Consider the following 12,864-nt stretch of genomic DNA (forward strand, 5'->3'; position numbering starts at 1 on the left):
CTATATGCAATTAAAGTTAGATAGTGAGTCACAAAAATTATGTACAATTAGCACGCATAAGGGTCTTTTCTCATATTGTAGAATGCCTTATGGAATCTCATCAGCCCCAGGCATATTTTCAAAGAGTTATTGAACAATCTTTGCATAATTTAGAAGGATATCAGTGTTCATGGATGATATTCTTATCACCGCACCTAATAACGAAACTCATGTAAGTAGGTTGCAAGAGGTTTGTAAACGCCTGAGTGAAAAAGGATTTACCGTAAAGAAAGATAAATGTACATTCTTTGTAGACAAAATCGAGTATCTTGGTTTTAGTATCGATAAAGATGGACTGCATACCTCTGAATCTAAAAATTAAAGCTATAAATCAAGCACCTGTACCTAAATCTGTCACTCAAGTCAAAGCTTTTATTGGCTTGGTAAATTATTATGGAAAGTTTATTAATAATTTGTCAACAATCTTGAGTCCGTTGTACAACTTGTTAAAAAAGGACGTGCCATTTGATTTTGATGAAAAATGTCTCAAATCATTTAGCCATGTCAAGGATGTTTTGACTAAAGCACCAGTTTTGGCGCATTATGATTCAAAAGTTGCCTGTAAAACTAGCAGTAGACGCAAGCTCGACAGGGCTGGGCTGCGTACTTAGTATCATAACCCCTGAAGGCGTTGAGAAACCTATTGCATACCACTCTCGTACTTTATCACCAGCAGAATGTCAGTATTCACAAATAGATAAGGAAGCTTTAGCAGTAGTATATGGAGTAAGGAAATTTCATCAATATTTGTATGGCCGAAAATTCACATTGTGTACTGATCACAAACCTTTAATTAGCATATTTGGACCGAAAAAGGGTTTACCTGTTTTCGCAGCAAGCCGATTACAAAGATACGCATTATTTTTTAAGTGGATACAATTTTGATGTACAGTATGTAAGGTCAGAAAAGCATGGTAAACGCAGACGCATTATCACGCTTACCATTAAGCACTAAACACGTTGTAAATAATAACAATGAACCAAGGTGGAAAGGTAACCTATTTACACTGTATCGCTGAAAGTTCAGTACCTTTAACTTTTGAAGATGTAAAAGCTGAAACCCAAAATGATCCTATTATAAAACAAATACATAACTATGTGATGTACGGATGGCCAAATTTTTTGTCAGGAGAGAAATAGGGAATTGTTACCTTATTTCCAAAGGAAGGACGAGCTAACAGTTGAGCATGGCATTGTTATGTGGGGATATAGAATTGTTGTTCCTAACAAGTTGCGTAGCTACATATTAAATGAGGTTACACGCGAGTCACTTGGGAATTGTAAAAATGAAGTCAGTAGCAAGATTCCTATATTTGGTGGCCAAATATAGATGAAAACATTGAAAGCCTAGCGAACAATTGCTCTTCCTGTCTTATGGAACGTTCTAGTCCTAGTAAGAGTAATCTACATGTTTGGCACTATCCATCTATGCCATGGGGAAAGATTGCATATTGATTACTTGGGTCCTTTCAAAGATAAGACCTACTTGGTAGTAATTGATGCTTACACTAAGTGGTTGGAAGTATTTGAAGTAGGCTCTACTTCAGCTAAGCTAGCTATAGAAAAGTTAAGAGAACTATTTTCTAGATTTGGATTACTGTCACTATCCATAGTGATAATGGACCACCATTTACCTCAGTTGAATTTAAAAATTTCATGCAACTTAATGGTATAAGACATACATTTTCACCAGCTTATCATCCTCAGTCTAATGGTCAGGCTGAGAACTCAGTTAAGTATGCTAAACGTAAAATAAGATTGGCTTTTCAAGAAAATATTGATACTAAAGTAGCCTTGAATAGGATGTTATTTGATTACAGAAACACCGTTCATAGCACTACTAACGAGACACCTGCCAAATTAATGTTTAATAGACCACTAAGATGCAGGCTAGATTTACTCAGACCTAATATAGCCAGAACTGTGCAATTAAAACAGACAAACAAAAAGAATATTTTGGCGGTAGAAAAACGAGAATTCTATTTCCTAATCAATCTGTATTAGTGAGAGATTATCGCTCTAAAGACAAATGGATAGAGGGCATTGTAATAAAACAGTTAAATTAATGTGATGTATTCTGTTATGACAAAAACTGGTCTAATTTGGAGTAGACATATTGATCAGCTGATAGGACTACACAGTAGTATTGTGTTGACAGTGACAGTCAAATTCCACCATCTCAGGACCGTACAGTTGCGGAGCGTGAGGCAGGCGCTCATTGTCCGCCAACTCCAAGCCCAGTCAGAATTAGTAACACTGACCTCACTAGATCAGCTGGTCTCTCCCCCTCCTCACCGCATCATACCTCTCCATGTCACATCACTACCCCTCATTCTAGACCACGTCTTTCTCTACCTCAGCTGTTCCTTCTCCTGTCACTAGAACAGCTGATCATACAAACAGATACCCAACTCGTATTTAGGAAACCTGTAGAGAAATTAAACTTGTAAATAACTTACAGTACTTAAGGATGACATTTAATAATGATATGTGTTTATTTATATTTATATGTGTTTATTATATATTTATTATTACACTTGTATTGTTTAATTTATCTATGACTTGTGTGAATTCAATTTATTTTGAAATTTGGAAGGGAGGAAATGTTAATGTATTGAATTACCAATAATAATTATAATAATAATTATTATACATATTATAAATTGTTACTGGCAAGTTAAAGCCACAGCCAAAGACCAACTGTATGATCTATGATGCTGTGACGTCATATGGGGTGATTAGTTTGAATAAATGCCATTGGCTGTTCTCATCACGCCACCAGATCGTACCACCTACCACTTCCAGTGTCCCTGCCCTTGCCTCTCTCTCTGTTACCCTCCAACCTTAACCGAGCACAGTCGATGATGTAAACTAATTCAGTCTTTTATTCCGATTCCCCGTAACCCGTACACAACAACTATATTGAAAAATACTATTTTAGGGTCACTTTCAAATGTATATAATACAATTTTTTCCTTGTACTTTGTTTATATCCAGGTGTATCTATAATATTTCAGGAGGTGATTCCATGGACCAAAATAAAGAAAAAATGTCCTATAAAGGTTATCCTAAAATGTTTCTTCTCCCAGATATCCGCCATTTTGTTTTTTAACTAAATAATTTATATCTCTAGAACGGCTTGAGCGAATGAGTTAAAATTTGCACATTGCTCATCCATACAAATATCATGTAGGCAAAAAAATAATCATTTAGTTCCTAAATTCAGTTTCAAAATAGCGGCCATATTAATTTTAAAAACAAATAACTCAAAACCGTAATTTTTATAAAATCTGTCAAGAGCAATTTTTTGTAGCCGTTTTAATTTCCTTTCTAGTGACATAACTTTGAAACAATTTGTTTCTTAACTTAACCCCTTGCATAAGTTACTATTTCTCTATTATATCAATCAAAATAGCATATTTTAAGTGAAAATGAATCCGCTGATAGTTATGCATTGTTAGTAAATAAATTATCAATAGAAGCATTATTGTAATAACATTCAAAGTGTGGGTTAGAGGTTATTAAGACTAATAAATTACCATGAATCAGCAATAGTATCTAAGAGTATACTTTCCACATGAAAGAAAGCATGAACACTCATCAACTAAAATTAATGTATTTATTTTATTTTTCAACCGATTTAAGCAAATTTAGCATCGTTAGTTTTGTAATTAAATTTGCTATAAATATTTATTTGTGCATTTTTTAAGTAAGATTAACAGATTTTGAGATATTATATTTTTATAACTTAAAAATGCCACCATTTAGAAATACAAATTGATAATGTTTATCTAATTCAATTTTATGTCAAATTAATGAGCTTAACATAAATTCCAAGTATTATACTACTAGCTCTAATAGGTTCTGAGATGTAAGTAGTTTAATAAAAAACTAAGGACAGACACACACAAACGAAGCGAGATGGGACATATGTTCATAGGAACTTTGTTTTTGTGTCTACTATGATCATTGTGAAGTTGTGCCAACCTCTAGTGAAACACCCAGAACTATATACAGTTTTAATTCATAAATTTAAAAAATGTTCTTTAAAAAAAAACTATTGAAGTTGTTAATATACAGAGTTGTGAGTCTATGAGTCTTACGTTATCTAATGAATGAAATTCTGAACTTCAATGATCACACACGTCACAGTCACATTCATCATTACAAATAGGCTGTATTATGTAAAAATTATACTAATATAATATGCTATACATATTTAGTACATTCAAAACCTTTTTTAAATACTTTTAATTTTTTTAAATATATATATATATATAAGTATCGTACAGATAGTCAGTAGTAACTTACCATATAAGTAAGAACTTCAAACTTCACTTTTAATTGTTCAGTCAATTGTAACTAATTATCAGTTCAGTAACAGTAACTTAATTTTAACACAACTAATCCTGAATGAGTTTTACACCATCTCAAATATTGAAATCAAGACCTTATGATTTTATAAGTTCGGTTGTTACCTGCACCGGATGTATGAGACCCTGTTGCAGAATCAGCTGGACTACACGAAGTACAGCTTGTCTCACACTCACATTAGGGCATAAGTAAGCTTCCAGCACCTCCTTGATAAACAGCTGGGCCACAGTGCTGGCCATCCCTGCTGACACGTCTCCCATTTCTTTCAAGTCCTCTTGCTTCGATAAATTTGTCCCTGGAAAAGTAAATATTGAAAGATAGACTGTCATAATTTAACATATACATATTATAATTTATATATTACATTAATTACAAACTTATCTCTTTGATTAGTAACCCCAAATTTGCACAAAAGTGCACCCTGCCACTCTGAACAATACTACCTGTTTTGTTTCGTGTGTTATAAATGTTCGTCTGATTGCATATGCAATGTATTACAGGAATGTAGAAACACTTACATAGTTTCCACTGTGCCTAATACAATGCAGTGTTTTCTTTGTTTCAGCTATAAATTTTCTCTGATTCACTTTGGCTTGTCATCTGTTTTAGATCAGTAAAATGGATCAGTCGATCGATGAGAAGACTAAATAGTAATAAGTATGATAACAATATATTCCTTTATTGCAGTTGAGATGGACAAATTGTGTAGAATATCAGGAGAGAAACTTTTATATGAATTTTCAGTGTATATTTTGATGAATGAGATATTTGCAGTGACCACTGAGATGAAGAAAATTATTGGTGCCATCCATGACATGACATCGATGTGCTACAAGTGTGGTATTTAGCTATGTATTTCAGACTGTTTCCAAGCCTGTTGCACCATTAATTTCTAAAAGTACATATTAACATTTTATTGAACTCGATATTGATCACTGTATCTCCGTCTTTCTCTTAAACCACAGACGATGATTCTCATGAGCACACTCCAAAAGGTCTTTGACTTATGCGTGAAAGACTGTGGGTGCTACGGTCCCCACGTTGCTGTGCCTATTCTGCTACGATCCACTTTGGTCGCCCTTCTGCTACGGTCCAGTCCCCAGTTGGCTGTACGATTTTGCTACGTTCCAGGCCCCCGTTTGTTGTCCCAATTTTCTCACAATCGGTATTCAAAGTGTGCTGCCCCTCATTGGTTGTGCGACTTGCTTCGTGTTGGCTAACTCATATTGTTCCAAGTTGATATTTAAATAACGATCAAACTTCAATGTCTGTGGTGTTGTTGAAAGTGTAGTTTGTATTAATAAAAGTAGGCTACACGTTATATATCACTAGCACTGGGTCTATATTATCTCAGGTTTTTTAAGTAGGTTGAATAATGGTTCAAACTTAATACTACTCTTTTGAAAGTTCTGATCAATATGATTGTTTATATCTGTACCTGGGAGGCAAAGGGCACTATGTCACAAAAACTGTTACTTTTCAGGAGAACAGTTTGAAAAAAATGTTTCAATTATAAAAATGTTATATCTTATCATTTATATTCAATACTAAAATTGATTTTTTATATTTGATATTTTAACTTATTGTCTATTTAAACTAACTGTTCTTTTAAAACAAAAAAAAAACGGTCATTTACCTATTTTTAAAATATTTTATTAAAAAAACTTGTTGGACTTGGTGCTTTTTACCTCTGAGAAAGTAGCGTGTTGTTAAGAATATAAAAAGGACATAGAGTTTTAATTCTGTGAATTTTTTACAGTTTTAATACTTCATAGTACTTAACTGGTTACCATAGCAACTCAAAATTAAATAAACACTGTATTTCCAAAATAGTGCCAACTAATCAGAGTCTTCTTCTGGGTACATGGAGGTGTTGTTGCTTCTCGGTAGATTTTTGAAAGTAGTCATGGCACACAGTTGGGAGAGTTGGGAGTATTGGGCAGTGGGGTAGTGCTATCAGATCATTGTATTTTGCTACATTTATTGGTAGTCTCTGGTGTTGTGATACTAATAGAAGAGTTTCCGGGAACGGTAGTTCTTGTCCTCTACGGGATCGAACATAACTCATTTCTGAAAATCTCCGTCAAATGAAGTTTTGAAGAAGAGATGACCCATGTTTTCTTGTCTGGCTTGTATGTGTATAAAATGTGACATGAGAACAGTGTTTTTGTCAATATCATACTTCCTGGACACAAACGGAGAATCTTTGCCTTTTAGCAAGGACTCAAAGTTTTTAAAATCCTCTAATTCCATGTTAAATACAGAGTATTTTGAAGAAGTTTGCCGCACCAATTGTTGCCAGTCCCAAGGTGTCAATATGCTCATACTGTTAGCTTTCTTTATTTTTCTCTCTATGAGAGCGTGAACAGTATCAGCCTCCATATGCGTATGACCTTTGAGCAAAAACTTTTGATTAATGGTTTTTATCATAGATTTGTTTTTGTGTTGACCATAACAGTTGTCAGTCCATAAAGTGATATCTTGAACAGCTGAACCTGAAATCACATTGTCAGCCCACTTCTCATGATAGCTGGGTAATTTCATTCCCTCCTCTTGCTCCTTTTGTTTCGTCCCACATCAAGCAGTGAACTGTTGAGTCACAGGCATCATGTATAGTAAAGTCAAGAGTCCACAGTTTTCTTTTGTAGAGGCTCAACCCACTTGTAATTAAAGGTGTCGGTAAACACTTCTGTAAATCACCAGTCAAAACTTTATAAGAATGATCCTCCTTGGCAATTTTTGAGTCTGCAGCTTTCAAATCGTAACGCTTTGATCATATATGTGATTCTTGTACTCGGCTTGTATTGCCTCTCTTTCTAACTGACTCAAATTACCTTTAAGTTTTAGCTTGGTAGGAATCGCATGTATCGCATGGGTCAACTTCAGGTGGTTTGAAGGAAAGATTGAACCTTTTGTTAAACACGTCACGATACACCCAGTTTTTACCAATATTTTCTTCAGGGATGTTATTCGATTTACAGAACTCAAGGGTATATCTCATACATTTTTTAATTAACATAATGCAAATCATGGAATTTGAGGTTATGTTCAGTAAACATCTCGGTGGCACATGTCAAAAACACATGGTACCTAATACCAGATTCTTTTATAAAAGTTTAAAAGTAAACAGCACTATGTCCAAATGGTGCCTTTTTCCTCTACGGATTTACATTTTAATAAGAGGTATAAAGCACTATAAACTAGTTGGTGCTTTTTACCTCTCAACTACTCAGTGACATAATGCCTTTTTCCACTGGCTATCTCCCTTATTAATAAACATTGGACTTAGTGCTTTCTACCCAAAAAGAAACATACAAGTAGAAAAACTTGGTGCTGATATCCCGATTTTGAAAAAAATGGACATAGTGCCCTTTACCTCCCAGGTACAGATATCATAATAAAGTTCACAAAATATTCACTGTTCTTACCAATCACTTTGAATCAAATAAGTTTTGAAAGTAATATTCTTTAATTTAAAGCTTATTATCTTACTTACCACATTTCTTTGTAGATGGGATACTCAATGAAAGACAAAGCAAATGACTTTGACGTCAATTTATTTTATATTATACTGTCTAATTCTACTCACTTTGCTTTGATTTTTGTTCACTAACACAACATCCCATCCCTTATTACAACTTCAATGCACTATTGTACAGTTTCAAATTTCATCTATACGAGTAGACGTCCTTACTGCTTCAAGTCCAGACAGAGAAGAAGGATTTTCCGTATAAAAACTACGCATACCGGTTCACACAATGTTCATCCCCTCTCCCGTTCAAATCAGCGTCTTCACGATTAAATATAACTTGATTCTTTTCTCATAATTGTCAAAATTTATCACGTTCACTATAATTGATCAATTTAAGTCTTTCTATTTTCTTTTATTATTTTTCTAAAGCTTTTTTATTTAAATTTTTAGCAACATGTGCTTTCTGACGTCATCAATACACAAGTCATTTTATCCCACAATTGGCTTTTCTGCGTAATTTTATTTAGTACTTTTGTAAAACACGAATTTTGGTTATGTATAACTCATTTTAATTAATTAAATTTGTTCCCGTATAAAGTTTAATATATTTCTCTGTTATTAATTAAATAAATCTCAATTCCGACAACATGTGATTCACTGACTTCACAGTCTGCCGATTCACTGACGTCACAGTCTGCCAATTCCCCGCGAATATTCAAATGTCGTAATTTGACCTGTCATATGGGATAAGGACCAATAGGGACAACTAGCTCCCTACATGGTCTCACTCCCACAATCCCAGCACCTGTGCCACTTTTTGTTTCAGAGCCATCCGTAAACCATTTAAGCTCCACTGATGGAAGAAGTATCTTTCCCTCCAACAAAGCCTCCCTGGAAGGTATAACAGTTCTGATGGGTGTGTTAAAGGAATATCTTTGTGGCATCTGATCAGAGATTATTCTTCTGGATCAGGATGCTAATTTTGCAGTGCCTCCTGTTGCAGTCCAGGGTTGACCAAAGCCCTGCCTGCTTAAGACAGTAGATACTCTTCCTAGCCATAGCCCGAATGACAATGTCTAGAGGGATAAGATTGAGACAGCAGTCTAGAGCAGTGCCTGGCGCATTTGGAATGACCCCAGTGATAACAAGGCAAACCATCCTTTGAATGCTAGCCAAACTAGCTACCACCATCCTAGCCATCATTTTTGGCCACAAGAAAAGTGCCTCGAATATTAATGCAGATCTAACCACAGGGACATAAAGCCAATAGAAAAGCCTCAGCTTAAGTCCCCAGAACCCCCCTTACACACGTCTGCACTGCATCATAGACCATTTCCCTCTGGCGATAACCCTTTTCAGATGGGGTCCCCAGATCTGGATCCTATCAAGGATGAAGCCCAGGTACTTGACCTCAAACTAACTCAATGGAAGAAAATTTCAATAAGAATATGGCTTACTACTGTTTTGTTTCAGTAGGCAAAAGCCGCCTATTGAAACAAAAGATGAAAGATGAGGCGTGTCCATCAGAAATGTCATTCTCCTCCATGACAATTCCAGGTCTCATACAGCGGGATTGAACAATAATAAGTGTATAAGGTTATCAAATAAAGGTAAAACAAATAACCGATAAACCATTTATATTTGATTTACCCTTGTAAGTCAAAATGATGGCCAGTCTTTTCTTAAATGTTTTCCTGTGCACGTATTTGTTTTTAAATGTCTAAACATACAAAAATAAACAATTTTCAAAAAATTAGTTTATAAATAAATAGGTATAGATTTTTTTCCTTAACTATTACATTTTTGACAAGTTTAGCCTGACATTTTATGCGTGGCCAGATGTAAAAGACCAAGGATTTCTTGGAAACAAAACTAAAAAGTATCTGGTTCTAAAGGGGATAATTTGATTATGTATAAATAAACATAACAAACAAAAAACTTACACTTTAAATCTTGTTTGATTAAACGTCCATCTTCCTCTTGTAAATATTGTTCTATGTTGCTCAGTACCTACACATGCAATAGAATTTTGTAAAATACAGACTTTTGATAGCTGAAATATCTGAGAATCAATAACAATAGGCTATATACATTATAATATAGTTAACAAAAAATGTGTTACAGTAGAACTCCGATTATCCGAACCCCTATTATCCGAATCCCCAATTATCCGAATCACGATTCGGTGAAATTATGTAAAATTTGAAAGTCGTCAAATAACAGTGACGGCGCCCGCCCGACGAAACGTGCCATGATGTAGACAGGGGCAGGAGCCCGGCGCGCCAGGCGTACGTGCCGTTACCGTGGTAACATGACTCCCGCATGCTATATTTAGAACACCCCGCCCTTCCACCTGCACATCGACTGCAGTCTCGCCGCCCGCCGGTCAGTGCGCTTGAGCCGTATGCCAGTTCCGTTCGCGTGTGTATTTAGCAGTCGAGTTGCGTTGTACCTTGAGAGTTGCGTTGATGTGTGTAGTGTTGCATAGCCTGATATTATAAAATCATTAACGATGAGTGCAAAACGTAAACGAGTTGTACTTTCTCTCAGTGATAAAGTGGAAATTATTAATCAGTTAAATAAAGGCGTCGCAGGAAAGCAACTAGCAGAGCGGTTTGGCGTAGGGGCTGCGACTATATGTGACATTAAAACTAACAAAGCAAAAATTTTAAGCTTCGTGAGTGCATTGGAAAGTGAAGATGGATGTTCATCTAGAAAAGTGATGAAGCACGCTAAAAGTGAACCTATTGAGAACGCTGTTTTTACGTGGTTTCTTCAACAACGGTCAAGTGGGCAACCTATTTCCTGACAAATTTTATGTGAAAAAGCTCGAATGTTTAGCGAAAAAATGGGTGTGACTGATTTTAAGGCAAGCCAGGGGTGGCTTCGGAATTTTAAATCTAGGCATGGCATTCGAGAATTAGACGTAGCGGGAGAAAAACTTTCTGCCGACCGTGAAGCTGCCATTAAGTTTGTGGAAACATTTAAACAAGAGGCTAAACACTATGATCCCGAACTTGTTTACAATGCCGACGAATCCGGGTTAAACTGGAAGGCCCTACCGAGGAAGACTTTGGCATCCAAAAGAGAACAAAGTGCTCCAGGGCATAAAGTAAGCAAGGAACGAGTAACAATCCTTGTTTGTGCTAACTCTACAGGTACCCATCGGCTGCCTTTACTAATGATAGGTGAACCAAAAAAGCCAAGAGCTTTTAAAAATGTAAACCATTTACCAGTGGCTTACACCAACCAAAAAAGTGCATGGATGGCGAGTGATATATTTTTGGAATGGTACAATAAAACTTTCATCCCTGAAGTAAAAAAATTTAAAAAAGAAACTGGAAAAACGGGGAAAGTGTTGCTCATCATTGACAATGCTCCAACTCATCCACCCATTGAATGTTATGATCGGGACGAGGGCCAATTTAAATGCCTCTTTTTGCCGCCTAATGTCACAAGTCTATTACAACCCATGGATCAGGGGGTTATTGAGTGTACAAAACGACACTACAGACGTCAACTGCTCCGTAAACTGCTCCTGGCTGAAGAAAACAATGAAGAGAGAGTTTTGGATTCATACAAAAAAATTAACTTGAAAGACTGCTGTTACATGATTGCGGATTCCTGGAATATGGTTAAAAGCGTTACACTAAAACGAGCTTGGAACAGAATAAACGGTACATCAACAAAAGAACTGCTGGAACTAGAAAAACAGAGGTTACAACAAATAACAGATGAGCTAGCTGATGATGAAGAACTTGAACTGACTGTGGCAGAATTTGTAAAACTTGCCAATAACATCGCAGGTTGTTCAGAAGTCGATGTTGAAGATATGGAAGAGTGGTTGCAATCTGATAACGCTGATCCTGGGTTTCAGATAATGACAGACAATGAAATAGCAGAAAGTGTAATGGACGAACAGCAAAGTGATATCATTGACAGTGATGAGAGCGGTGATGAAACTGAAGAGGAAAATGTGCCAACACACGGAGAAGCCTTCATTTGTTTTGAAAACGCCTTAAAGTGGATGGAGCGGCAACCAGAATGTGAAGCTGTACAACTTCTTGCCGTCAAGCGCCTGTGGGACCTTGCTGCACGGAAACGAGCTACAACCTCAAGGCAACGTACTTTATTGGAAATGTTCAAGTGAAAAACTACACAGGACAAATATGTACTGTATGTAGCCTATTGCACATTTCATCACTTAATTTTTCATTTGTCATTTAGTTTATGTACTAGTACTTTTCGTTAATCTGTATTGCTGTACTGCATTTTTATTGCTCATGTTTATTACTGTACTCTATAGTATTAAAATAACAACGTTTTCAATGCACTTTTGTTTATTTAATGTAAAATACTCCTTTTTTGCATAATTTCCATGCTAAATCCAACTATCCGAATTTTTGCATATCCGAATCGGCCTGATCCCCAATTAATTCGGATAATCGGAGTTCTACTGTATATACATCGTGATAAGATTCACAAGAAAATCACATTCATAATATTCAAATACTGGAGCTATAATCAATAATGCTATTAAACTGAAAACAAACCTGAATCTTCAACTCAAAAGAAGGCGTAGGATCACATAAAATCTCAAGGTACACTGTTTTCAGCTTGGGAGTCAACATAAGTTGACAGTATTGGATACAAATGGAACCAATAGCCTTCAAAGTGAAGCACTGAAGCTCCTTAAATTGTAGGTAGAAAAGTAGTATATCCACAACCACATCCCTTGTTGAATCCTGTAAGACATTACAATGCTAGATATAGATAGAAACAATAATATTTAAAACATTGGTGTATCTTTATATATATGTTGTCCTACTGGTTGTCCTACCTTCTGCCGGCTGTGATGTTCTATCATGTTTAATATTCGCGTGTGATAGGCCTATCAAATGTTGTGTTTCTCATACTTTTTATTTATTCGCTGTGTTTGTACTGTGTTCATGAATTTTAAACTATTACGATTACAGACG

The 12,864-nt window shown here is 35.7% G+C and overlaps 1 protein-coding gene across 1 annotated transcript in view; it reads right to left on the reverse strand.

Moving 5' to 3' along the window:
* LOC124371428 (nipped-B-like protein A) overlaps nt 1-12,864 on the reverse strand; it is a 106,191-nt gene that overhangs the window by 41,074 nt on the left and 52,253 nt on the right. The window contains exons 14-16 of the mRNA XM_046829759.1: nt 12,439-12,630; nt 9,829-9,895; nt 4,518-4,708 (exon numbers count right to left, since the gene is read on the reverse strand). Coding sequence (XP_046685715.1) covers nt 4,518-4,708; nt 9,829-9,895; nt 12,439-12,630 — 450 coding nt within the window. The remainder of the gene's footprint in view (nt 1-4,517; nt 4,709-9,828; nt 9,896-12,438; nt 12,631-12,864) is intronic.

This window comes from Homalodisca vitripennis, unplaced genomic scaffold (assembly GCF_021130785.1).
Source record: "Homalodisca vitripennis isolate AUS2020 unplaced genomic scaffold, UT_GWSS_2.1 ScUCBcl_1376;HRSCAF=4923, whole genome shotgun sequence".
Classification (NCBI taxonomy): Eukaryota; Metazoa; Arthropoda; class Insecta; order Hemiptera; family Cicadellidae; genus Homalodisca; species Homalodisca vitripennis.